We start from the raw sequence: 24,616 nt of genomic DNA, 5'->3' as shown, positions 1-24,616 counted from the left end.
GGTGGTCAGTGCGCATCATAGCAGCTGGTCAACCAGTCAACTGTCTGCCCCCTGTGGTCAGTGCATGTCATAGCAAGTGGTTGAGTGGCCTTAGCATATCATTAGCATATTATGCTTTGATTGGTTGAACGGCTGACTGGTCAACCAGACACTCAGCATATTAGGCTTTTATTATATAGGATTCTTCAGGTGGGCCCAACGTCATCACAAGGGTCTTGATAAGGAGGCAGAAGGATGAGGGTCAGAGAATGAGACGTGATGATGAAACAGCCTGGAGTATGTGCTTGGAAGGAGAAAGGAGCCATGGGCCAAGGAACGCAGGCAGCTTCCAGAAGCTGGAAAAAGCAGGGAATGGATTCTCCCCTATAACCTGCCAACCTCTCCATTTCATTCTTCTGCCTCCAGGACTATGAAATAATTAATAGATGTTGTTTTAAGCCATCTCACCTGTGGTCATTTCTTATAGCAGCAGTCAGAAATTCACAGAGTGGAGGGGCATGAGCTCTGGAGTCTAGCTGCTTGGGTTCAAATCCCAGTTCTTCCCAGCTAGAGGATCTTGAGCAAGTGCCAAAGTCCTCAGTTTCTTCATTTATAACGTGGGGCTAGAAATAGCACCGATGGCATGTGAAATAAACCAGATGCATGAAAGAGGCAAGATGCCGCCAGCTGAACCTCATGGAGACATTTGCTATCGGTTGCATGTCTTCATGCATTATATATCATAACTTTGCAGAGGGAATACAAAGGTGTGCTCTAGAGCAGTGGTCGGCAAACCGCGGCTCGCGAGCCACATGCGGCTCTTTGGCCCCTTGAGTTTTTAGCAAAGGCCAGCTTAGGAGTACTCTAAGTTAATAACAATGTACCTACCATATAGTTTAAGTTTAAAAATTTGGCTCTCAAAAGAAATTTCAATCGTTGTACTGTTGATATTTGGCTCTGTTGACTAATGAGTTTGCTGACCACTGTCTAGGGAAAAGCCCTAGTGAATGTAATGTAGATGAATTGCAAGAGGGGAGTCTACAGCAGGGAAGCCAGGGAGCACAGAGTGAAGAGAAGGGATGGGCTCAGAGAGACAGTCCAGGGGTTGGTGAGGGCTGGACACAGAGGCGAGGGAGAAGGAGGAAGGGAGGACCCTGGCTGGGAGGCCTGTTGGGCTATCAAAGACATCAGGCAAGAGGGAGGAGGAGGAGATATAACCAAAATTACATAAGTGTATCAGGCACATCCAGCAGTTGCTACATGCGGGGTGCCACGCTGAGCATTCTGCTTGCCAGGTGCCCTGAGCAGAGGTACATGATTGTGAATGTCCAGTGTGCAGATCAGGAACAGGCTGGGAGAAGTCAAAGCTAGAATCAAAATCTGCCCACCATGTCCTCCCAGGATGCGGGTTCCTGGTGCCCAGGCCTCTGCTGAGTGTGCATGAATGCATGGGGGAAGAAGCCATGGGGCAGCTGGGTTAATTCAATCAGGTCAAGGTTACCTATGAGTTAATGAGTTAATGAGTAATGAATGGTGTGTGTGGAGTGAGGGGAAGACCAGGCTGCATGGTGGTGGGAGAGGCCTGGCTGTGTGTTGAGGAGAGAAAGTCTCAGAAAGCAGTGTAGCAAGGACCCTTCTTGGAAATGGGGGCCAGGAGCGAGGGGGGCTTCTTGCTACTTCCAGACCTGGCAGTGCCTGTGGGAAACGGTGAGCTGCAGCAGGGAGATCACTGCACCCAGGCTGGGGTGGAATAGGGTGGGAGTCGGGGGGTCCCAGGTCTCCCCCCTTTCTTCCTCTTCTCTCCTTGTGCACACAGCTAGCATTGTCAGGCAAAACACAGGGCGCCCAGTTAAATTCACATTTCAGGTAAATAACAGGTAAAAGTTCTTCCCCAGATGGCCACCTAGGTCCTCAGGCAGCCTGGCTCCACCACCCTCGGTGCCTGAATGTTGGGCCAGGAGGAAATCCCCTCACAAGCCACCTTCCCTATCCCTCCCTCCCAGCTTCTCTTGACCCCTCTCTCCCTCCCAAACTTCACCCAAAAGTCAAGAAGCCTTTCTCCTGTCACCTCTGTCCTCCCAATGGGTGCCTTGCTGCACTCCCCACTCCTCTGGTTCAGGAGCTTCTCAGTTCCTTTAATTGTCTGGACAAATAGGGACTGTCATCAGTCTCATGTCATCCTTCAGACAGATTCACTGAGGCTCTGAGAAAGGAGGACCCAGGCCTTGCAGGGAGACAGAGGCCAGGCCAGGAACTTCCCAAAGCTGTCCAACCACAAAGCCTGAAAGCTCAAGGCTCTAATAACATTGGGAAGTGAGGTGGGAGTTGGGGGGCACCAGGGGAGGGAACAAGGGCAGAATTGGGAACAAGGGCTGATAAATCCTAGCAAGCACCCCACCCCAGTTTCAGAAGTTCTATCCCAATTTTGAAGAAAAAGCAGGTCTGTTTGTACTCCCTCCTCTTCTAAAGAAAGGGTGTTGCAATCACAGCAGACAGAGGTCAGATTTGTTCTGTTTCTCTGTGCCTCCCCCACGCTGGACACAGCCAGGAAAAGAGCAAGAGTGTGGTTTACAGGAACTCAGAACCAGTTTCCCTTCAATGGGGCTTTGGAAACCAGCCCTCCAGGAATCAGGATCCCCACCCCACTGTGCCCTGACTTCAGAAACAGCCCCGACCCCATATGCCCAACCTTGCTGGGAATCAGAGCGTTGCATGTTAAAATAATACTAAGGCAAACATTCAAAGCTTTATCTCTATGATCTCATGGGGGGGGGGGGACTGGGGGGATGGCTTGCAGTGGGACAACTGACAGTTTTCTAAGGGGCCATTAAGTACGTAAATCAGTACAATTATAACGGGGAATTGAGCGCTATCTAGTAAGATTAACAATGGCTGTAGACTTTGATCTGTGTTATCTCCTTTCCCTACCAAACAAGCCTGTAGAGTGGGCAATGTGATGAGCCCATTTCACATGGGGAAGCTGAGACGCAGGGTGGTTCTCAGGGGTTTGAGACCACCGTAAGTGACACAGCCGGAAAGTGACGCAGGCTCATAGCTCACTGGCAAGAGTATGGTTTGTAACCCATGAAAGTCTGTCCCTCAGTTGGAGGACTGTAACTTTCACACAATGTAATAAGACACAGTCTTTTTAAGAACAAGGAAGTTCTCTGTGCACTGGTAATCAATAGTCACTAGCTGCTTATAAAGAAGCAAGGTGTGACTCAGGGAGACCAGGAAGAATTGTATGTAGAGCATGCCAATATTTGTTCCTACAACTGTGTGAACATTTTTAAAAGCAAACAATACCTTTGGGAAAAAATAATATGTTCCTTCATTACATGGTCGTGTCTGGAACCTGGATGGCTAGTAACAGGCCCAGGAGGAAAATTGTCTTTTCCCTATATATACTTGCACCTTTTTTTTTTTTAACAGTGTATTTTTAATTTTTAAAATATATTTTTATTGATTACAGAGAGAAAGGGAGAGGGAGAGAGAGATAGAAACATCAATGAGGAGAGAAAATCATTGATCAGCTGCCTCTTGCATGTCCTACACTGGGGACTGAGCCACAACCCAGGCATGTGCTCTGACTGGGAATAGAATCGTGACCTTCCAGTTTGTAGATCGATGCTCAATCACTGAGCCACGAGAGCCAGGCCATACTCGTATCTTTTAGATATTAAATCATATGACCGCATTATTTATGTATACAAAAAAAATTAAATACAATTTTAAATAATAATATCCTAAGAGAATGCTGATATAAGATAAATACAAAAGTTAGCAATGGTCCACAAATATTACTTTTTAAAACATATATATTTTATTAATTTCAGAAAGGAAGGAAGAGAAAGAGAGAGATAGAAATGTCAATGATGAGAGAGAATCATTGATAGGCTACCTCCTGCATGCTCCCCACTGGGGTGTCAAGCCAGCAACCAGGGCATGTGCTCCTGACCAGAATCGAACCTGGGACCCTTTAGTCCACAGGTTGAAGCTCTATTCACTAAGCCAAACCATCTAGGTCCCCAAATATTACTTTTTAAATTAACACAGCTCTTCAGACATCCTGACAAGAGTAGGTGAAGGAAGCTCCATGCTCCTGTTGCCTATAAAACATGCTCACCTGGACAGTGAGGTTCCATTGCTACTTCAAGGCCCAGCTGAAATGTCCCCTCCTCCAAAAGCCTTCTCTGACCCTCCGAGAAGCAGAGTTCTTCTCCACTTGAGATCACACTGCAGAGGACTGGCAGTGTCTGTGCTGGAGTCTGTCCCCCACTCTGCCCCAGCATGGAAGACCCTGAAGTAGACTCCTAGGAAGGGCTTGGTTAATAAGTGCATGGACGAAACTGGACTGGGCCAGGTTCAGATGTCTGAGGTGGGGGAGAGGGGGTCTATTGTGCTAAGAGTTCCTAAGAGTTCCTCCATTATAATGTGGGTATAACGGGAAAGGTCCCTGTTCACCCCTGGCCTTGCCCCTGTGGAAGGTCAGGGCAGGGGGCACTTGTGCTCCTGTTGCAGAAGGACATGCCCTCAGGTTATTTACCCAGAACTTACTGGCCCAGGAAATGAAAAAACTTAGGAAACGTTATTGAGAAATCTGGGGCAGTCCCAGGGAGGGGAGAGGCCATGGGGAGCAGAGGGCTGGACTAAGTGGGGGAAAGGCGGGAGCCAGATAAAAGGAGGCCTCCAGCAGACTCTGCTCAGTCCTCCCTGTCCTCTCCCTCCGACCCTCAATCCCTCTGTCCCTCTGTCCCTTTGTCCCTCCACTGTCCCTTTACCATGGGGCCTGCCTCAGACCCCAGCCTGCTGCTGTGGCTGCTGCTGCTGAGCAGTCTCCCCCTGGCCCTGGGGGACCCCATGTGAGTAGTCATGACCCTACCCCAAGTGAGGCAACTTCTGAGGTGGAGTGGGCATTTGTGAGTTCAGGTTCTTGTAGAATTCAGGGTGCATGATGCTGGAGGAGGAGGAGATAGTGGGGAGGAAGGCTCATAAATGGGGCTGCCTGTGACTTTGAGAGTTTATGGATTGGATGTTTGTGAAATTCGGGCTTTGTGCAGAGGTGGTGTGGTTGTTTATGAAACTGGGGTCCACAGGTTTAGGGTGCATATGGTGTTTGTGGATTCTGTGGATGTGGAGGTTTGACTTTACATGATTGGGAGTTTGCAGTTCTAGGATTTATGGGTTTCAGTGTGTGTAGAGCTATGGTGTGGGGTTATGTCGGCTGGGGGTGGGGTGGATTAAGTTGTATTTATAGGCCTGGGTGATAAAGATTTAGGTAGAGGCTTGGGGTGTTCAAGGATTTGGGGTTCAAAGATTTGGAATATGTGAGTTTGGCTATATATAGTTGGGGTGTCCGAGAGTCAGGGTGTTTAGACACTTAGGGTGTTTAAAGATTTAGGAATTTGGGAGTATGTATGTGGGTTCCCCAACTGTGGGTTTGCAAGTCTAGATAATTGGGGGACTTGCTGGTTCTGGTTTGGATGTTCAGGGGCTGATGAGACCTATAGCTCCTGAGCCATTGCTGGTCACTGGCTCCCCTCCAGGACCAGGGACTGGGGAGACCCCTGTGCAGGCTGGAATGTCGGGTCCCTGGGATGACCCTGTGCACTCCTCCCGCAGGTACTCCATAATCACCCCCAACATCCTGCGTCTGGATAACGAGGAGACGGTGGTGCTGGAGGCCCACGATGGGACAGGTAACATTCCTGTCAAGGTTACGGTACTTGACTTTCCAGGCAAGAAGCAGGTGCTGTCCAGCAAGGATACCAATCTGAACAGCGCCAATGGCTACCTGAGCACAGTCACCATCAAGGTGGGTACTCACTGGAGCCACCCCTCGGATTCCCTTTCCCTTCCAAGCCCTCTCTTCCTTCAAGCCCCTCTCCTGTATGAGTCTCCTCCCCTTTATGAGCCCCCTCTACTATTGAGCGCTCCATCCTCTGAGCCTCCTCTCTGATACCTCTAGTCTCTCTCTTGCCCTTGCCCCCTCGCAGAGTAACCCCCTCTCCCCAAACCCGGGCCAACCAGAGAGACCAGGCAGGAACGAGGGGCAGGCTCTGTTGTAGGAGGGGCAGATGTGGACCCAGCCAAAGGCCCAGAGGTTGGACGGTAGGCAGGGGCCCTGAGGCAGCCCCCTCCTCACGCCCTGCCCGATCCATGCCTAGATCCTGGCCAGCAAGGAGTTAAAGTCACAGAAGGGGAAAAAGTTTGTGACTGTCCAGGCGGCCTTTGGGAATGCTCCGCCGGTAGAGAAGGTGGTGCTAGTCAGCTTTCAGAGCGGGTACCTCTTTATCCAGACGGACAAGACCATCTACACCCCAGGCTCCACGGGTAAGGCTGGAGGGGGCTCCGAGGGCTGGGGCTGCATCATCGGGAGGGCAGGGCCTCACTGAGTTGTCCCTTTTTCTCCCACCACCTTCCAGTCCTCTATCGGATCTTCACTGTGGACAATGAGCTGCTGCCCGTGGGCCGGACGGTTATCGTCAGCATTGAGGTACCAGGCAGCCGGGCCCCCAGACACACTTGGGGCAGAGACCCAAAGAGAGACTAAGAGAGAGTTTGAGACAGAGAAAGAGGTACTAGGAAAGACCCTAAGGCAAGCATGTCAAACTCAAAGACTAACACAAGCCAAATAATCAAGGTGTAAGATGTGATGGTCACAAAGAAACAATAGCTTCAACTTTCATAGAAACGTAGGTTTATTTCGATAGAGACATGCTGAATACAAAGGGCTGAAATAAATGAGCGATCATTAACATAATGTAAGAGAACATTTTAATAAAAATTAATATTTTTTCTGAACATTACCTTACCAGACACTGAATAACTGCACAAATTAATAAGGGTAACACAAATTAAACCTATTTTTCTTGTTCCCCAAAAGCAAAATATTTCCTCTTTTGCACTCCAATCAAATCAGTACAAGATTAATGATGTGCCAATTGGCTGCTAAAATATTTGCTGCTAGTATTAGTGAGGAGAAATGGTGCACTGCAAAAAAAAAAAAAAAAAAATATGCGCAAGGGAAATGAATGCAACAGGATTATAGTAATCAGTCATTAGCAAATGTTGCAGTACGTTACTAACAATTATGTATAACAGGATATTGTAAAAATTAAGTTATTAAATTGTTATTAAAACGTTTCTTACATACCGTTATATTGGCTGGGCCACAAAAATATTCCTTGTTGGCCACACGTGGCCCTCGGGCCTCGAGTTTGACATGCTTGTCCTAAAGCAAAGAAATATACAGAAGCACTAACACAGAGGCCTTAAGGTGGGCGGGGACCCATGCTGGCACCTGTGAATTCCACCTCCAACTAAACCCCTGGTCCCTGTGACTCCGGCCAGGGACTCTTCCTGAGCCTAAGATTTCTCTTCTGAAGACTGGAGTAATTTCATAAAGCTGTGTAGTAGTCTGTTCTGCCTACTGAGCCAGGAGGCGCCTGTGAGCACCTGAATCTGGGCCAGCCCCTCCTCTGCTCACAGCTCTCCAGGACTCCTCCTCCTGCCAAATAAAAGCTCAAGGCCTGGCTCAGTGGTTGAGTGTCTACCTATGAACCAAGAGGTCAAGGTTGGATTCTAGTCAGGGCACATGACCAGGTTGCAGGCTAGATCCCCAGTGTGGGGCATGCAGGAGGCAACCGATCAGTGATTCTCTCTCATCATTAATGTTTCTATCTCTCTTTCCCTCTCCCTTCCTCTCTGAAATCAATTATATATATATATATATATATATATATATATATATATATATATATATATATATTTAATTGAAGTCCTACCTGTTACCTACAAGGCCCTGAACGACCTCCCTTGTCCTTTTCCTGCCATTACCTCCTCCCACTCTCCCTCTCACTCACTCTATTCCAGCCACACAGGCCTCTTCCCTGTTTCTCTGACACACAAGGCAGAGTCTCCTGCCCCAGGGCCTTGGCACTGGTTGTTCCTCTGTCCAGAAAACAATCTTCCTCCAAATATGCACACTACTTTCCCTGTATCTCATTCAAGACTTTGCTCAGATGTCACAGTGAACACCTTTCTGAGCATCTGTAAATTTTCAACCCTGTCCCATTCACACTCTCTGTGAAATTTACAACCCTGTCCCTGTCCCACTCTCTTCCTGCCATCATTTTGGCATCCTGTAAAATGGATTTATTCTCTTATTAAATGCCCCCTCCACCAACCTCTGTGGAACCTCAATTCCCTAACAGGAAAGAGATTTTTTAAAATATATATTTTTATTGATTTCAGAGAGGAAGGGAGAGGAGAGAGATAGAAACATCAATGATGAGAGAGAATCATTGATCAGCTGGACTCCTACTGGGGACTGAGCCTGCAACCTACACATGTGCCCTTGACTAGAATCAAAACCAGGACCCTTCAGTCCGCAGGCCAATGCTCTATCCACTGAGCCTAACCGACTAGGGCTACGAGAAGGAGATTTATCTGTTTGTTCAGAGCCTTATTTCCTGAATTCAACAAAATGCTTGTCATATAGTGGGGCTTAATACAAAGTGATTGAAGGAAGGAGGCAAGAAGGGAGAAAGGAAGAAGCGAAACATCACCTGTGCCAAAGGGAGGGCATTATCCACAATTACCCTGGTTTCCAGGAGAAGGCTGAAAACCAGATTTCTATGTGGTGTCTCCTGATGTTTAACTGTTGACAGAAATGAAATAATATGTGTACAGGGATTGCTATTCTTGCAGAGCAAAAGGTTGGACAGAGCAATTATGTATGGTTTAGCTTAAATCAAAGGCTCAGCCCAGGGCCTTGCACAAAAGGAGGTAATTCACTCTACAGATTCTTAATATCAGGCGGACACTCATAATGATGAGCTCCTGCTTACATGAACTCTGTCCCACGCCAGAGGGGCTGTATTTATCTCCTGTTTTCAGATGTGCACATTGAGCAACAGAGAAGTTGAGTAACTAGCCCAAGGTCACAAGCTTGTAGGTGGCAGAGTGGGATCTGAACGCAGGCTGACCAACTCAGGTTCATGTTCTTAGCCGCTGCTGCTGTAGACATGACAGAGAGAGTGTCCACACATAGCAAAGGAGAGGGCCAAGGGGCTAAGCCTGCTCTGAAGAACCACCCCCCTCCCTGTCTATCTACAGACGCCCGAAGGCATTCCCATCAAGCGGGACCCCCTCTCTTCTCAAAACTACTTTGGCATCTTGCCCTTGTCTTGGAATATCCCGGAGCTGGTCAAGTACGTCAGACCCTCAGGGAATGGGTTTGGGGCTCCCCTGTGCCAAAAGGAGTGGGGGGCTGCCAGGTCTGAGCAGTTCACTCACCTGCCTTTCCCACAGCATGGGGCAGTGGAAGATAAAAGCCCACTATGAAGATTCGCCAGAGCAGGTCTTCTCCGCTGAGTTTGAGGTGAAGGAATATGGTAAGTGAAGGAGGGAGCCAGGGTGTGGGCACCATAATCCTGGACTCAGTGCAGGCTCCTCACTAGTGCTCCCTGCCCCTCTAGTGCTGCCTAGTTTTGAGGTCCAAGTGGAGCCAGCAGAGAAATTCTACTACATTGATGATCCTAAGGGCCTGGAGGTCACCATTACAGCCAGGTGAGGACCACGTGAGGGGCTAGGTAAGGGGCCAGGTGAGGGGTCTGGTGAAAGACCAGATGAGGGGCTGGGTGAGGGCCTGGTGAGGGTGAAGTGAGGGACTGGGCATTCTCGGTCCTCTCTGTGGCCAGTGGAAGTTTGGGGGAAGACTCAGCTTTTCAGGAGGGAGAATCTGAGACTCTCCTCTCTGCACAGGTTCTTGTACGGGAAGAATGTGGATGGAACGGCCTTCGTCATCTTTGGGGTCCAGGATGGTGACCAGAGGATTTCCCTGTCCCAGTCACTCAAGCGTGTTGTGGTACCTACCAGGGGCCCCATGAGCTTCCTCCACAGTGAACCATTCCCTCTCACTCTCTGAATCCCCTCCCCCCCTGAGTCCCTCCCCCTCTGAGCCCTCATTCCCTGTCCCAGATCGAAGATGGCACTGGAGAGGCTGTGCTGGATAGAGAGGTTCTGCTGAGTGCGGTCCCAGAGGCCCCACGAGAAGCTGCCCTAGTGGGAAAGTCATTGTACGTGTCTGTCACCGTCATCCTACACTCAGGTGAGGCCTGGGCCAAAGGTGGAGGCTCTGTACAACCACGCAGTCCAGTCTGAGAGGGGAGGCCCAACTGAGGGAGAAGGCCCAGAATGAAGATGGGATCTACCTTATGATAGAGGCCCTGTCTGGGGAGGGAGGTCCCATATGAAGACTGCAGTGTACAATGTGGGGGAAGCCTCGCCTGAAGGGTGGCCCAGGAGCCCACCCTCACAGCTGGCCCCCTCAGGCAGCGACATGGTGGAGGCGGAACGTAGCGGGATCCCCATCGTGACCTCCCCCTACCAGATCCACTTCACCAAGACGCCCAGATTCTTCAAACCCGCCATGCCTTTTGACCTCATGGTGAGACCCAGGGCAAGGTTGCACCCCACTCCTGAGCACTGGCCTCGTCTCTGGGTCTGCTGAACCCCCTTCACCTTTCCCTGCACCCACAGGTGTATGTGACGAACCCCGATGGCTCCCCTGCCAGCCGCATCCCTGTGGCCACTCAGGGCTCCAATCAAGTGAATTCTGTGACCCGGGATGATGGCCTGGCTAAGCTAACCATCAACACACACAAAGGCAATAATCCCCTGCGGATCACTGTGAGTCTGCACCAGCAGGACTCCACCCCAGGAAAACAGGACTTTATTCATACAGCGGGCTTCTAATGATTGTACAAATGGGTCTTGTCATGTGCATAGCGGGGGTCCTTTCATTTGCATAAGTGAATCTTGCCATTCACACAGAGATGTTTCATTCGCATAGAGGAGTCTTGTCTGCACATTGGAGTCCTGCCTTCTGGGTAGAGGGTCCTCCTACCATTTACACAGGGCCTCCTGTCATCTGCATGAATGTCTTATAAGGACCCTTGTGATGACATTAGCGCGCCTGAGTAACCTAGAAGTCTTCCCATGTCCAGATCCTTAACTCCATCCCCTCTACAAAGTCCCTCTTGTCACAAGCTGCCATATTGCCAGGCGCATGGTCTTAGGTCATGGACATCCCAGGTAGGCAGCATGCCTCCCTGTCTCCCTTCTCAGGTTCGCACAATGAAGGAGGGCCTCCCAGAGGGGCGACAGGCTACCAATCAAATGGAAGCCCTACCCTACAATACGATAGGCAACTCCAACAACTACCTGCACCTCTCTGTGCCCGCCACGGAGCTCAAGCCAGGGGACACGCTCAATGTCAACTTTAACGTGCAATTGGACCCCGGCCAGGATGCCAATGTCCGGTACTTCACCTACCTGGTGCGTGGCTTCCTACAACCCCAGGTCTTCCCGCTCCTCACTTCTCCAGATCATTCCAGATCCCCCATCTTCCCTTCTACTGTCCTGATCCTTATGCCAACCTGTCTGCCAAGGTCATGAACAAGGGGAAGCTGTTGAAGGTGGGACGCCAGGCAAGAGAGCCTGGCCAGAACCTGGTGGTGCTGCCTCTGACCATCACGACAGAGTTTATTCCTTCCTTCCGCCTGGTGGCCTATTACAAACTGAACAAAGGAGGCCAGAGGGAGGTGGTGGCTGATTCCGTGTGGCTGGATGTAAAGGATTCGTGTGTGGGCAGGGTAAGCATTGCTGAGTCTCTCTGCCCATCTTGTGACTCTCTGACCAGCTGTGGCTTTCTCTATCTCTGCCTCTCTCCCTTCTTCTGAACCCATTTCTCTCCCCTGCTTGTAGATTTCTGTCTCTCTCTTCCCACTTTCCATCTTGTCTTCTTCTCTGTTTTAGTCTCAGTAACTCTCTTGCTCCCAATTTTATCTTTTCTTGACTTTCTATCCCTTCTTCTCTCTGTCTCCACCTTTCTCTACTTCGGGACCAGACCAGTACCCCTTCTGTCCTCTACCAACCAAGGCTGGGTCCCCGCTGGGCTGACTTCTCTCTCTACCCCTCCCACCTCCTCACAGCTGGTGGTGAAAAGTGCCATGAAGGAGGACAAGCATCAGCATCTACCTGGACAACAGATATCGCTCAAGATTGAGGGTAACCAGGGGGCTCGAGTGGGGCTGGTGGCCGTGGACAAGGGAGTGTTTGTGCTGAATAAGAAGAACAGGCTGACTCAGAAAAAGGTATGTCCCCATGCCACTGAGGTTGGGTAAAAGAAGGCAGAGGCAAAGAGATGGCATTGGGGTGAGGTGGGAATGTCGCTGGGGAGAACCAGGGATGTGAGGTTGAGTGCCAATTGAGTGCAGAAATCAAAATGGACACAGACATGGGGATGGGTTGAAGTTCAAGTTGCAGATGGAAATGTGGATGGACAGGGTCTGTGTTGGGGACAGTCATGGTAATGGACACAGCTCTGAGTCCCACCGCAGCACACTCTGATCACCGACTGTGGAGTGTCTGGGGCCCGGCATGAGGACGGTAGTGAGGTTGGGCAGATGTGTTGGTGCAGTGTCCTAGGCCCTGCACATGACCACCCCCTTATGAACCCCTGGCAGATCTGGGACACAGTGGAGAAGGCAGACATTGGCTGCACACCGGGCAGTGGAAAGAACTATGCGGGTGTCTTTACGGATGCCGGGCTGGCCTTCCAGACCAGCAAAACACTGCAGACCGAGCAGCGGTCAGGTGAGGAGTCAGCCAGTGGACATCCGGGGAGGGGCAGCACTTCTACCTCCCAGATAGGATCCGGGACCCTGGTTTCAAGTCCTGCCTCTACCTCCTACTAGCAAATTGCTCTGCTCTCTGAGCCTCGGTGTCTCCATCTGGTGAATGGGAGCAATAACACTCCCACCTCGCAGCTACTGTGAGGAGTAAACCAAGGACAGGCAGTCAGTGCTTAACCCATCTTGTTCTGCCCTCCTGCCCCTCAGATTTGGCATGCCCGAAACCAGCCACCCGGCGACGCCGCTCAGTGCAGCTCATGGAGAAGAGGAAGGGCAAAGGTGGGAGCCCTCATCCGCCTCCCCCACCCTTGTACCCTGTCCACTGAGATCCCAGCAAAGCGGGAGGAGGGGACGGCCTGGACCTGAGCAGGTCCTCCCTGCGAGGCCCTGTGGGGACCTGCCTGGGGTGTGTGTTCCCACAGCGGGTGAGTACCCCAGCAAGGAGCTTCGCAAGTGCTGTGAGGACGGTATGCGGGAGAACCCAATGCAGTACTCCTGCCAGCGCAGGGCACAGTTTATCCTCCAGGACAAGGCCTGCGTGGATGTCTTCCTGGACTGCTGCAACTACATCACCAAGCTGCGGCTGGAGCTCAGCAGGGACAGCGACCTGGGCCTGGCCAGGAGTGAGTACTGTGGCCTGGGGGGCCCTACCTGAGGGCAGGTGGTGGGAGGGGGAAGTGCCCGTCACTGGGGACGGGAAAAGTGTGGGTCAAATTTGCTTCCAAGAGCAAAGGCAGGTGTGAGCTCTTGTGAAACTGAGGGAAATTACGTTATCAATTACAGGATGAAAAGTAACAAAAAAAAGATGCTTCTGCTTAAACCCTAAGGAAGATTGGGAAACTTGCCCAGGGGCTTGCTGGCCAACCAATGCAAAAATAATTATCTTATTTTCTTTAAAAACCTTTAACTTACAGACAAACTTGTTCTAGTTAATCTCTCCCTCCCCCTATCCCCTCCCCAAGCTGTTTGATGTCCCCAGAGTTCTGAATAGTTCATTGTGGATTATTTTGGGGAGCAGCAAAGATATTCTCCTAAACACCACAACACAATGCTCAGCATCAGGAAATTACTGTGGATTCTTTCCCACCATGTAATTCACAGACTCCACTCAAACGTTGCCACCTTTTAAATTTTTTTAGTTCTCTTTAGGAAAATGACCTAGTTCTGAATCACAGGTTGCATTGGCGTGTCTGGCTGTGTCTCTTTAGCCTCCTCGTATCTGCCCAACCCCCAGCGGCTGTTCGGTCTTTCTGTGACTCTCACATTCTTCACGTACAGGAGATACACAGGCGAGATTTTTTGAAAGTTGTTCAGCCCCCTGAGTCTGCCTGATGTTTCTCCTGCTCACATTCGGGTTTCAAATTCTGGGCAGGGTTGTCCCTCCTTGATGCATTGGCTTGAACCATCATTGTTGATGTGAACCTTGATCACTTGACTAAGGTGGTGTCTGCTCCGTTTCTCCATTGTAAAGTTCCTCTTTATTCCCTTTATGTATTTTTCATTATTGTTATGAGAGGCCTGGTGCACGAATTAATGCACCAGTGTCATCCCTCGGCTTGGCCTATGAGATTAGGCTGAAACCAGCTCCCCCACACCCTCTAAGGGGCCCCAGATTTGGAGGGGTCACAGGCCAGGTTGAGGGACCTCACCAGTGCACAATCAGGGTTGGGGGGAGATGCAGAAGGTTGGCCAGCTGGAAAGATCTGCAGGAGGGCTCAAGGGCATGCCTGGCCCTTTAGTTCAGTCTGGATTTCCAGATCCCAGCAGCAAGCTAACCTACCAGTTGGAGTGTCTGCCCCCTGGTGCCAGTGCATGTCATAGCGAGTGGTTGAGTAGCCTTAGCATATCATTAGCATATTAAGCTCTGATTGATTGAAGGGATGACTGGACACTCAGCCTATTAGGCTTTTATTATATAGAAGGATTGATTTCAGAGAGGGAGAAGGAGAGAAAGATAGAAATATTAATGATGAGAGAGAATCATTGATAGGTTATTTCCTACACACCTTCTACTGGGGATCAAGCCCAAAACTGCACGTGCCCTTGACCAGAATTGAACGTGGCATTCTTCAGTCTGCAAGCTGACTCTCTATTCACTGAGCCAAACCAGCTAAGGCTGGGTTTTTGTTTTGTTTTGTTTTTAAAAATAAATATTTATTGCTCAGATTATTACAATTGTTTCTCCTTTTCCCCCCATAGCTTCCTTCCACCCAGTTCCCACCCCACCCTCTGCCCTTACCTCCCCCCCTCATCGTCCTCATCTATAGGTGTACAATTTTAATCCAGTCTTTTCCTGTACCTCCCACACTCCTTTCCCCCTGATAATTATCAATCCACTTCCTTTCTTTGCTCCTGATTCTATTATATTCACCAGTTTATTCTGTTCCTCAGATTTTTAATTCACTTGATGTTTAGATTCACTTGTTGATATATATATATATATATATATATATATATATATATATATATATATATATGTTATCTTTTTTTCTTCTTCTTCCTCTTCTTAAAGAATATCTTGCAGCATTTCATATAATACTGGTTTGGTGGTGATGAATTCCTATAGTTTTTTTTTTATCTTTGAAGCTCTTTATCTGCCTTTCAATTCTGAATGATAACTTTGCTGGACAGAGTAATCTTGGTTGTAGGTTCTTGCTATTCATTACTTTGAATATTTCTTGCCACTCCCTTCTGGCCTGCATAGTTTCTGTTGAGAAATTAGCTGATAGTAATATGGGTGTTCCCTTATAGGTAACTAATTGTTTTTCTCTTGCTGCTTCTAAGATTCTCTCTTTTGTTCTTGGCATTTTAATTATGATGTGTCTTGGTGTGGTCCTCTTTGGATTCCTTTTGTTTGGAGTTCTGTGCACTTCCTGGACTTATAAGTCTATTTCTATCACCACGTGGGGAAAGTTTTCTGACATTATTTCTTCAAATAGGTTTTCAGTATCTTGCACTCTCTCTTCTTCTGGCACCCCCATAATTCTGATGTTAGTATGCTTGAAGTTGTCCCAGAGGCTCCTTACACTATCTTCAACTTTCTGGATTCTCTTTTCTTCTTGCTTCTCCAGAGGAGTGTCCTTTGCTTCTTTGTATTCCAACTCTTTGACTTGATTCTTGTGTTCCTCTAGTCTGCTGTTGGGTCTCTGTATAATATTTTTTATTTCAGTCAGTGTATATTTAATTTCTAGTTGGTCCTTTTTCATATCCTTGAGGGTCTTGTTAAATTTATTGGCCTTTTCTAGGAAATTCTTGAAAAACCTTATTACTGTGGTTTTGATCTCTATATCCAGTAGTTTGTTCTCCTCCATCTCTTTTGTTTGAGATCTATTTCCTTGTCTCGGCATTTTTGCTGCTTCCCAGAGTTAATAGGATGGCTTTGTGTGCTAGGTGTCCTATATGGCCCAGTGGGTCAGCCTCCCCAGTTACCTAGATAGACACTCTTGGTGCTCCCCTTTGTGGACTGTATGTACAGCCTTGTTGTAGTTAAGTCTTGATTGTTGTTGGTATCACTGGGAGGAACTGACCTCCAGGCCAATTGGATGTGAGTATCAGCTATGTCTCCTCTGGGATACCTTCTGTATTGGAGACAGTCTTATAGGATCAGACTTGCAAAATTGCAAAAGCCTTTGTGCTCAGCTTGGATGGGGCAGAGTCACAGGGCTGAGCTGACAGTCTTGGCTTCCCGTCAGCCTTGCCCTTGTGTGAGCGCCTCAGACTTCTGCCTTCCACAGCTCCTCTGAGTCTCTGCCTGACAGTCCAGATTTCCCATGCAAGAGTGTGGGTGCCTCGGGGGCTCTCCTGGAATTGGGTTAGGTCTCTAGTCTGGAGCTTCCGATTCCTCCCACTATGGAGTGGCTGCGGCAATCAGTGGTCAGACCTCTCTGTGCGCACTCACTCGCTCATGACTGTAGACCCTGCCCGCTGCAGCTCCCGGTTCCCTTGAGTCTCCTAGTCTCTGAGTTTCAGGGTGCCTTTATCTACAGTCCAGTCTCCACCCATATGAGCCTGGGTCCAAAGGTTTCGGCCAGGGCTGGCATTCAGTGCAGTCGGGGGCTTCCTTTCCTCTTCTGCCAGTCAGGCACTCGGATGCCCTTCATCTCTGTACACGAGCATCTCCATACCTCAGTGCTTTACAGCTCCCCTGATCCATGAGCCTCTCTCCTTCTTTCTGGTTGTAGATTTTTCCACTCAGCCAGCTTTCCTATGGTTTTGGATGATGTCCATTCTGTCTTTTATTTATTGTTTTGAAATTGTTGTGCAAGGCGGTAGCTTAGGTGCTTATGTAGGCCGCCATCTTGGTTTCTCTCTTATTTTGTTTTTTAACATCTTTTAAAATTTAAGTTAAGAGAGCTTTTCCCAAACATCAATGTCACTTACCCTTTAAGATAACAGATATGGATGGACACCTTATGTGGCAACTTGTGATTTTTTTGAACATGTGTACTTTGCTGGGGTGGGGCTTCGGCAGCTGTTGCCACAGTGGAGAAATATTTCTACATTTTTTTTTTTTTTTTAGCTGGAAAGCTCGCATCCCCTTCACTCCTCTGCCCACAAAATACATGTGAGGAAATGACTCTATCTTCACTCTCTTTGCAAATGATGACAACTAGGCAGGCTGCTTTCTACTCCTGACAGAGCCTTCCTTCTACAAAGAGAAGATAAGGCCACTGAGGGAGTTGGCCTAACTGATCTGCTGGGCTGTGTTTACACCCACAGGGAGATTTGTTTCTCAGTATTGTGTATGTTTTTTAGTCAACTGGGGGTGAGACAGAGGATGGCTTAAACATTAATATTGTCAAAGGCACTTTGATGGATTATCCCAGAGCAGGAATGGATTTAGGCATCTGTGCAATTGCACCTACTTTGTTGTTAGACACACCCAGAGCCAAGTTAATGTCTGTCCACCATTTCTTGAGGAGAACCCAGCCCAGGGGTGTTTAATTGCTGGTGGTGCCCAGCTGCTGCAGAGGCCTCCAGGGTCTCCATCAGTCCAGAATCTCTGCTCATCTGGTTGCTCTTAGGACCAACGTCACTTCTGACACAGCAGGCACCATGCCAGGGGTCAGGGTACTATTAGAAGCTTATGAAAATGCTTTTGTTTCTTGGAAATCAGGGGAAATGAATATACCCTCACCTGTGTTTTCCTTGCCTTTATACCAATGCTGTTGTATAACATATGACTTTTAACATTTTTATGGAGGCAGGAGCTGTTCAAAGGGGAACAGCATTTAATTTGCAGACAAGTTGTCATTTGTCCGTGAGTGTGTTTTGCTGCCAGGAACCCTTCCAGGTTTGTAGAGATGAGTATCTAAGGCACATGTGTCAAACACAAGGCCCGCGGGCCAAATCCAGCCCGCCAGGCCTTGCAATGTGGCCCGCACCACGCTGTCATCACTGCACTCCGCTGTCAGTTTATGACATTGTCAGTTTATGACTGTTCAGTAAACCATTCGGCCCGCAATTTAGGCTGGATTTTAGATTTTGGCCCCTTCTCTGATTGAGTTCGACACCCCTAATCTAAGGGGACAGCAGGGAAAACAGGTCTGCTCTAAACCCAGATTGCCCCCACCTTCCCAGGTGACTTGGAAGAGGACATCATTCCAGAAGAAGACATCGTTTCCAGAAGCCAGTTCCCTGAGAGTTGGCTTTGGACCATTGAGGAGTTAAAGGAGCCAGAGAAAAATGGGTAAGGCTGGGCATCCCTCATTCTAACCCGCCTCCAGGCACTTCCACACTCAGGACCAGAACATTTAATTTGCACCCACCCCAACCTCCTCTGTTTTCTGGGATCAGAGTGCAACTCCACAACCCAACCTGGAAAAACCAAGCGGTGTCCACACCTGAGCCCTCCAACCTCCCACTTGTGGCACCTCATTACCTGCTCTCTTCTCCCCCACATCTTCTCCTAAGGCCCCAATTTTTCCTCCATCTAGAATCTCCTCCAAGACTTTAAAGGTGTTTCTGAAAGACTCCATCACCACCTGGGAGATCATGGCTGTGAGCTTGTCCGACAAGAAAGGTAAGGTGGTGATTTTGCAGCCCCAGTGCCTTGGGCATTTTCTGTTTCTCATCCATCCCAAAGCTCCTCTGCTTCAACCAGGTGGCTGAGCTCTACCCCCTGGTTACTGGGAGGTTGGGTGCATTAGAGTCTAGATTGTGGGTATCAGTGCTTTTTATTTTTATTTTTAAAAAAATATGTTCTTGATTTTTTAGAGAGAGAGAGGAAGGGAGAGAGAGCAGAAACATCAATGAGAAAGAAACATCAACATCAGTTGGCTGCCTCCTACATGGCTTCTGTTGGGGACTGAACTCAAACCCAGGCATGTGCCCTCACTGGGAATCAAATCAGTGACCTCGTGGTGTATGGGTTGATGCTCAAACCCTGCGCCACGCAGTCTAGGCAGTGCTTTTTATTTTTAAAATTGATTTCATTTTTAGAGAAGTTTTAGTTTCCCAGTAAAATTGAGCAGAAAAGCTCTGGCCAGTTTGGTTCAGTTGATTGGAGCATTGTCTTGTACACCAAAAGGTGGCAGGTTGGATTCTTGGTCAGGACACATAACCCAGCTTCAGGCGACTGAGGACTGTGCTCGAGGCAACCAATCAATGTGTCTGTCTCACAACAATGTTTCTCACTCTGTCTCTTCCCCTCCCTTCCATTCCATCTAAAAATCAGTGGGAAAAAATATCCTCGGGTTACAATAAACAAAACAAAAGATATTCTATTAAAAAAAAAATGGAGCAAAGCCCTAGCTGGTTTGGCTTAGTGGATAGAGCATCCGCCTACAGACTGAAGGGTCCCTGGTTTGATTCCAGTCAAGGGCACATGCCCAGGTTTCAGGCTTGATCCCCAGTAGGGGGCATGCAGGAGAAAGCTGATCCATGATTACCTCTTACCATTGATGCTTCTATCTCTCCCTCTCTCTCTTTTCCTCTCTGAAGTCAATAAAAAAAAAAAATATTAAAAAATCTTGAACAGCCGAAGCCAGTTTGGCTCAGTGGTAGAGCGTCGGTCTGCGGACTGAAAGGTCCCAGGTTCGATTCTGGTCAAGGGCATGTACATTAGTTGCGGGCACATCCCTGGTAGGGGGTGTGCAAGAGGCAGCTGGTCGATGTTTCTCTCTCATCGACGTTTCTAGCTCTCTATCTCTCTCCCTTTCTCTCTGTTAAAAATCAATAAAATATATTAAAAAAAGTGATACTTTATAAAAAAAAATCTTGAACAAAAAACAGAGATTTTCAATATACTCTTTGCCATCCCTTTCCCATGCACAGCCACCCACACTGTCAGCATCCCTCACCAGATTAGTGCATTTGTCACAATCAATCATTATACCCCCCAAGTTCAAAACTGACAGTAGGAATTCACTATTGATGTTATACATTCTATGGGTTTGGTCTAAACATTTTATGACATGAGTCCACCACTATAGTGTCATACAGAATAATTCGCAATCACAAAAACTTTTAAGTTGCTGTCGACATGATAGTGGGTTAAGCGATGAAGAAAAGGAGGAAGCAGGATGAAATGGGGGATTGAAACATCGGTGGTCAGATTGTGAAGTGTGACAAAGGTTACCTGTCCCTGGTTGCCCACAGCTGGAGTGAGACCTGAGGAGCTCTAGCTAAATGGGGATGGTTTACAGCAGGGCTGGAGGGGTGAGGGAAGGAAGGCTCTGACTTTTAGTGCACAATATAAGTGGGGGCCAGAAAGTCGGTCATCAAGATAAATAATATCCCACTGCAATAGTTTTCAAAGTAAAAGTGAGTACAAAAAAAATCTATGGTGAACAAAATATCCAAATTTTAAATGGAGACCAGAGCCAGGGCAGGTTCTATGTATAATTTTAAGGTTAAATTTGTCAAAAAATATTAAAACATTAAAAGGCAGGTATATTAAATCTCATAGTATTAAGTATAAGTATTTTAATTATACCACAGCTAGAATTTATTATACTGTATTCTCATTTTTTTAAGTTATAATATATAACAAAATAAACTTTATTATCATTTTACTTTCCTGACTTCAAGATTTTAAAATTCTGCTTCTTTGCTTATCTCATTTTTAATGGAAGGAATTGAAATTTTCTCTCAATTTCTCTTATTTAAGAAAAATATGTTTTTATTGATTTGAGAGAGAGAGAGAGAGAGAGAGAGAGAGAGAGAGAGAGAGAGAGAGACATCCCTGAATGAAAAACAGAAAAACATGGATGGGCCACCTCCTGCACGCCCCCTACTGGGGATGGAACTCAAAACTTGAACATTTAAACAGGGGCACATAATTTCCTTTTGCCTGGGACTCCAGTATGACTCAGCACAAGTCACTGTATGGCCTTAGTCAAGTTACTCAACCTCTCTGTGCTCCTCCATAAAATGGACATGAAATAGTGTGTACTCAAAGCATTTTCGGAGGATTTAATACATGTAAAGCCCTTATATTAGTGACTTGAAAAAAAAGGAAGGAAGGAAGGAAGGAAGGAAGGAAGGAAGGAAGGAAGGAAGGAAGGAAGGAAGGGAAGAAGGAAGGAAGGGGAGGAAGGAAGGGAGGGAAGGAGGAAGGAAGGAAGAGGAAGGAAAGAAGGAAGAAGGAAGGAAGGAAGGAAGGGAAAGGCATAATGTGGGCTGGTATGTTATTTTATATATCTGGTAGCCCCATGAAAAAGGAGTATGATGAAACTGATTTTAGGAATACATTTTATTTCACCCAAATATATCCAAAATATTATCAGTCCCACATTTTATAAAAGTTTGCAAAACCATTATCACACTAATAATAATGTTAAAACAATAAATTCATTGCTATTTTAGTGAAGCTTATTTTAAAAATATGTTTTTATTAATTTCAGAGAGAGGCAGGGAGAGGGAGAAAGATCTAGGGACATCCATGAGAGAATCATCATTTGGCTGCCTTCTGCACGCCCCCTACCAGGGATCAAGCCCACAACTTGGGCATGTGCCCTGACAGGGTACGAAACCATTTCCTGGTTCATGGGTTGACACTCAACCACTGACTAACATTGGCCATGCAAGATATCAAAAATTTTAATGACTTTTTAAACTTCTATTTGTAAGCCTTCGAATATGGTATCCCTTTTGTACTTAGAGTGCATTTCAATTAGGAGGCAAGCTTTTCATTGGAAACATATATATATATATAATGGATCTGCCCGGTGCACGGATTTGTGCATTGGTGGGGTCCCTTGGCCTGGCCTGTGGAGATCGGGCTGAAACCAGCTCTCTGATATCCCCTGAGGGGTCCTAGATTGCAAGAGGGGCATGACTGGGGTCAGGAAGGGACCACAGGAGGGCTCCAAGGCAGACCCCAGCAGCAAGCTAACCTACTAGTCAGAGCGTGGCTCAGTGGGGGGCATGCAGGAGGCAGCCTGGTTGCCAGTGCACATCATAGAGACTGGTTGAACAAACAGTTGGACACTTAGCATATTAGGCTTTTATTATATAGGAGACATATATATATATATATATATATATATATATATATATATATATATATATATATATTGATTTCAGAGAAGAAAGAAGAGGGACAGGGAGATAGAAACATCAATGATAAGAGAGAATCATTGATTGGCTTCCTTTTGCACATCCCCCAACTGGGAAGTGAGCCTGCAACCTGGGCATGTGCCCTTGACCGGAATCAAACCTGGGACCTTTCAGTCCATGGACCAAAGTTCTATCCACTGAGCCAAATCGACTAGGGCTCATTGGAAACATTTTGATCTCTATTTTAGGATTCATAAAATTTGCAGTTGAAAAAGCAGCTTTACATATTCAAGTTGTTCCAAACATACTTTTAAAAGTTTTCCAATCACTAAATCAAGCATCATTTTTTGTTATGTTTTTAAGATATTTAAATCAATTTTTAGAGAGAAGGTAAAGGAGAGAGAGAGAGAGAGAGAGAGAGAGAGAGAGAGAGAGAGAGAGAGGGGTAGAGAGAGAGATATTGAGAGAGAGAGAGCTGGATGTGAGAGTGAAACATAGATTAGCAACTCCTGCAGTCCCCTACCTACATGGAAACCCTCAAATGGGCATGTGCGCTGACCAGAATTGAACCGGCAACCTTTTGGTGCACAAGACGATGCACAACCAACTGAGCCACACTGGCCAGGGCCACGCATCATTTTTTCAAAAACGTGTCTTCATTGTTGAAAGTATTACAGATGTCCCCTTTGTTTGTTTGTTTGTTTTTTCCCCATTGGCTCCCTCCACCTGCCCCTTCTAGGCCTTTACCAATCTATTGTCTGAGTCCATGGGCATCTTTAAAAATCCTTATTTTTGAAAGTATGACATCTGTCCCTTTCCCTCTATTGTCCTCTCCCAGCTGGCCCCCAACGCATTTTTTTTTTAAAATCGAGATATAATTTACATTCTATAAAAATCACCTTGCAAAGTATATGATTTCAGTATATTCACAAGCACTGGTTTGAAAAGTTTAAATCTGAGTTAACTAAAATGTAATAAAATTAGAAATCCAGTTCCCATTCAAGCTAGTCACCTTCCAGTCCCCAGTGACCACATAGGTTTGGGGCCGCCATTTTGGGGAGCACAGATTGAGCCTGCAGTGAGGCTGACTCACTTTTCTCCTCCACCTCTATCTCTGAGTCAAATTCCAAAGAAATCACTTAATCCTGCCAACTCCTAGCTACCACTATCATTTGTAATTCATCACCGTCAACATTCTCTAGTCTATGGGCTTCTACAAAAACAAGCTGAGCTCTGGCAACTCCCAGCTACCACTAAATCCTGGCAACTCCCAGCTACCACTATCATTTGTAATTCATCACCATCAACATTTTCTAGTCTATAGGCTTCTACAAAAACAAGCTCCCATGTCAGGGGTAAGTCTTGAGAGGCAGGAACTTGGGCCTGTCAACCCTGCCCAACCCCTAGCCTAACACTCATGATCTGTTCCCCTGGGCAGGCATCTGTGTGGCTGACCCCTATGAGGTGACAGTGGTGCAAGATTTCTTCATCGACCTGCGGCTGCCCTACTCTGTGGTTCGTAACGAGCAGGTGGAGATCCGAGCGGTCCTCTACAACTACCGGGAAGCAGATACACTCACGGTGGGTCCTTGGAGCAGGAGAGGCACGAGGGGAGACCTGGAGAGGGCACCATGGCGCATGCCCCTGGCCTGATACTCTCTCCCTGGCAGGTGAGAGTGGAAATGCTCTACAACCCAGCCTTCTGCAGCTTGGCCAGTGCCAAGAAGCGTCACCTGCAGACTGTATACATCCCTCCCAAGTCCTCACTGGCCGTGCCTTATGTCATTGTGCCCCTGAAGACTGGCCTGCAGGAGGTAGAGGTCAAGGCCACTGTCCATCGGTTCTTCATCACCGATGGTGTAAGGAAGACCCTGAAAGTCGTGGTGAGTCCTTAGGGCACCTGCTGCCTCTTGTCCTTCAGGAAGAACACTTGCTCTCCCTGTAATGTCAACTCCTTCCTTCTTCCTTCCTTCCTTCCTTCCTTCCTTCCTTCCTTCCTTCCTTCCTTCCTTCCTTCCTTCCTTCCTTCCTCCTTTCTCTTCCTTCCTTCCTTCCTTCCTCTTCTTCCCTTCCTCCCTTCCTTCTTCTTTCCTTTTTTTAAAGGCACTATTTTAAGGGCTTTGCATGTATTAACTCATAATAATCCTCTCAACAATGCTTTGAGACACTAATACTCTCCATGTTCAGCTTAGGAAAGTTAGGAGTCCCAGAAGTGTGAAAGCAGGGTCATGTGAGGCAGGAAAGACATTCTTCTGTGCATAAAGGTCTAAGGTGGTGCCCAAAATCTCAGCAATAAAGATCTAATAGTTTTCATTAAATATATTTTAATATCAAATATGATTTTTTAAAACACATTTCAGTACAGGAGTTTTGTTTTGACTTTAAAAATTTTGGGGAAACATATTTCACGGACCAAATTTTCTAAGGAATAATAT

At 47.3% G+C, this 24,616-nt stretch overlaps 1 protein-coding gene across 4 annotated transcripts in view; it reads left to right on the top strand.

Annotated features, from left to right (window-relative positions):
- Window positions 1-4,640: 4,640 nt before the first annotated feature.
- Window positions 4,641-24,616, top strand: part of LOC311623470 (complement C3-like) — a gene marked incomplete at its 3' end in the record, with an annotated part of 113,448 nt that continues 93,472 nt past the window's right edge. For 3 of the 4 annotated variants that reach the window (XM_084885504.1, XM_084885505.1, XM_084885506.1), the window contains exons 1-21: window positions 4,682-4,841; window positions 5,602-5,794; window positions 6,147-6,312; window positions 6,405-6,475; window positions 9,100-9,194; window positions 9,295-9,377; window positions 9,462-9,552; window positions 9,748-9,850; window positions 9,964-10,093; window positions 10,317-10,432; window positions 10,525-10,674; window positions 11,113-11,322; window positions 11,436-11,639; window positions 11,979-12,140; window positions 12,513-12,642; window positions 12,888-12,959; window positions 13,103-13,303; window positions 18,261-18,369; window positions 18,617-18,702; window positions 23,620-23,762; window positions 23,852-24,064. In XM_084885504.1, the coding sequence (XP_084741630.1) occupies window positions 4,762-4,841; window positions 5,602-5,794; window positions 6,147-6,312; window positions 6,405-6,475; window positions 9,100-9,194; window positions 9,295-9,377; window positions 9,462-9,552; window positions 9,748-9,850; window positions 9,964-10,093; window positions 10,317-10,432; window positions 10,525-10,674; window positions 11,113-11,322; window positions 11,436-11,639; window positions 11,979-12,140; window positions 12,513-12,642; window positions 12,888-12,959; window positions 13,103-13,303; window positions 18,261-18,369; window positions 18,617-18,702; window positions 23,620-23,762; window positions 23,852-24,064 (2,808 nt within the window). In that variant the 5' untranslated portion in view covers window positions 4,682-4,761. Of the gene's footprint in view, window positions 4,842-5,601; window positions 5,795-6,146; window positions 6,313-6,404; window positions 6,476-9,099; window positions 9,195-9,294; window positions 9,378-9,461; window positions 9,553-9,747; window positions 9,851-9,963; window positions 10,094-10,316; window positions 10,433-10,524; window positions 10,675-11,112; window positions 11,323-11,435; window positions 11,640-11,978; window positions 12,141-12,512; window positions 12,643-12,887; window positions 12,960-13,102; window positions 13,304-18,260; window positions 18,370-18,616; window positions 18,703-23,619; window positions 23,763-23,851; window positions 24,065-24,616 lie in introns of all 4 variants that reach the window. The other variant, XM_084885503.1, reaches the window with a different exon arrangement.

Source organism: Pipistrellus hanaki (assembly GCF_964339955.1).
Source record: "Pipistrellus hanaki genome assembly, chromosome: 5".
In the NCBI taxonomy this organism is placed as follows: Eukaryota; Metazoa; Chordata; class Mammalia; order Chiroptera; family Vespertilionidae; genus Pipistrellus; species Pipistrellus hanaki.
The sequence above is the reverse complement of the archived record's forward strand: the minus strand, read 5'-3'. Positions and strand labels throughout refer to the sequence as shown.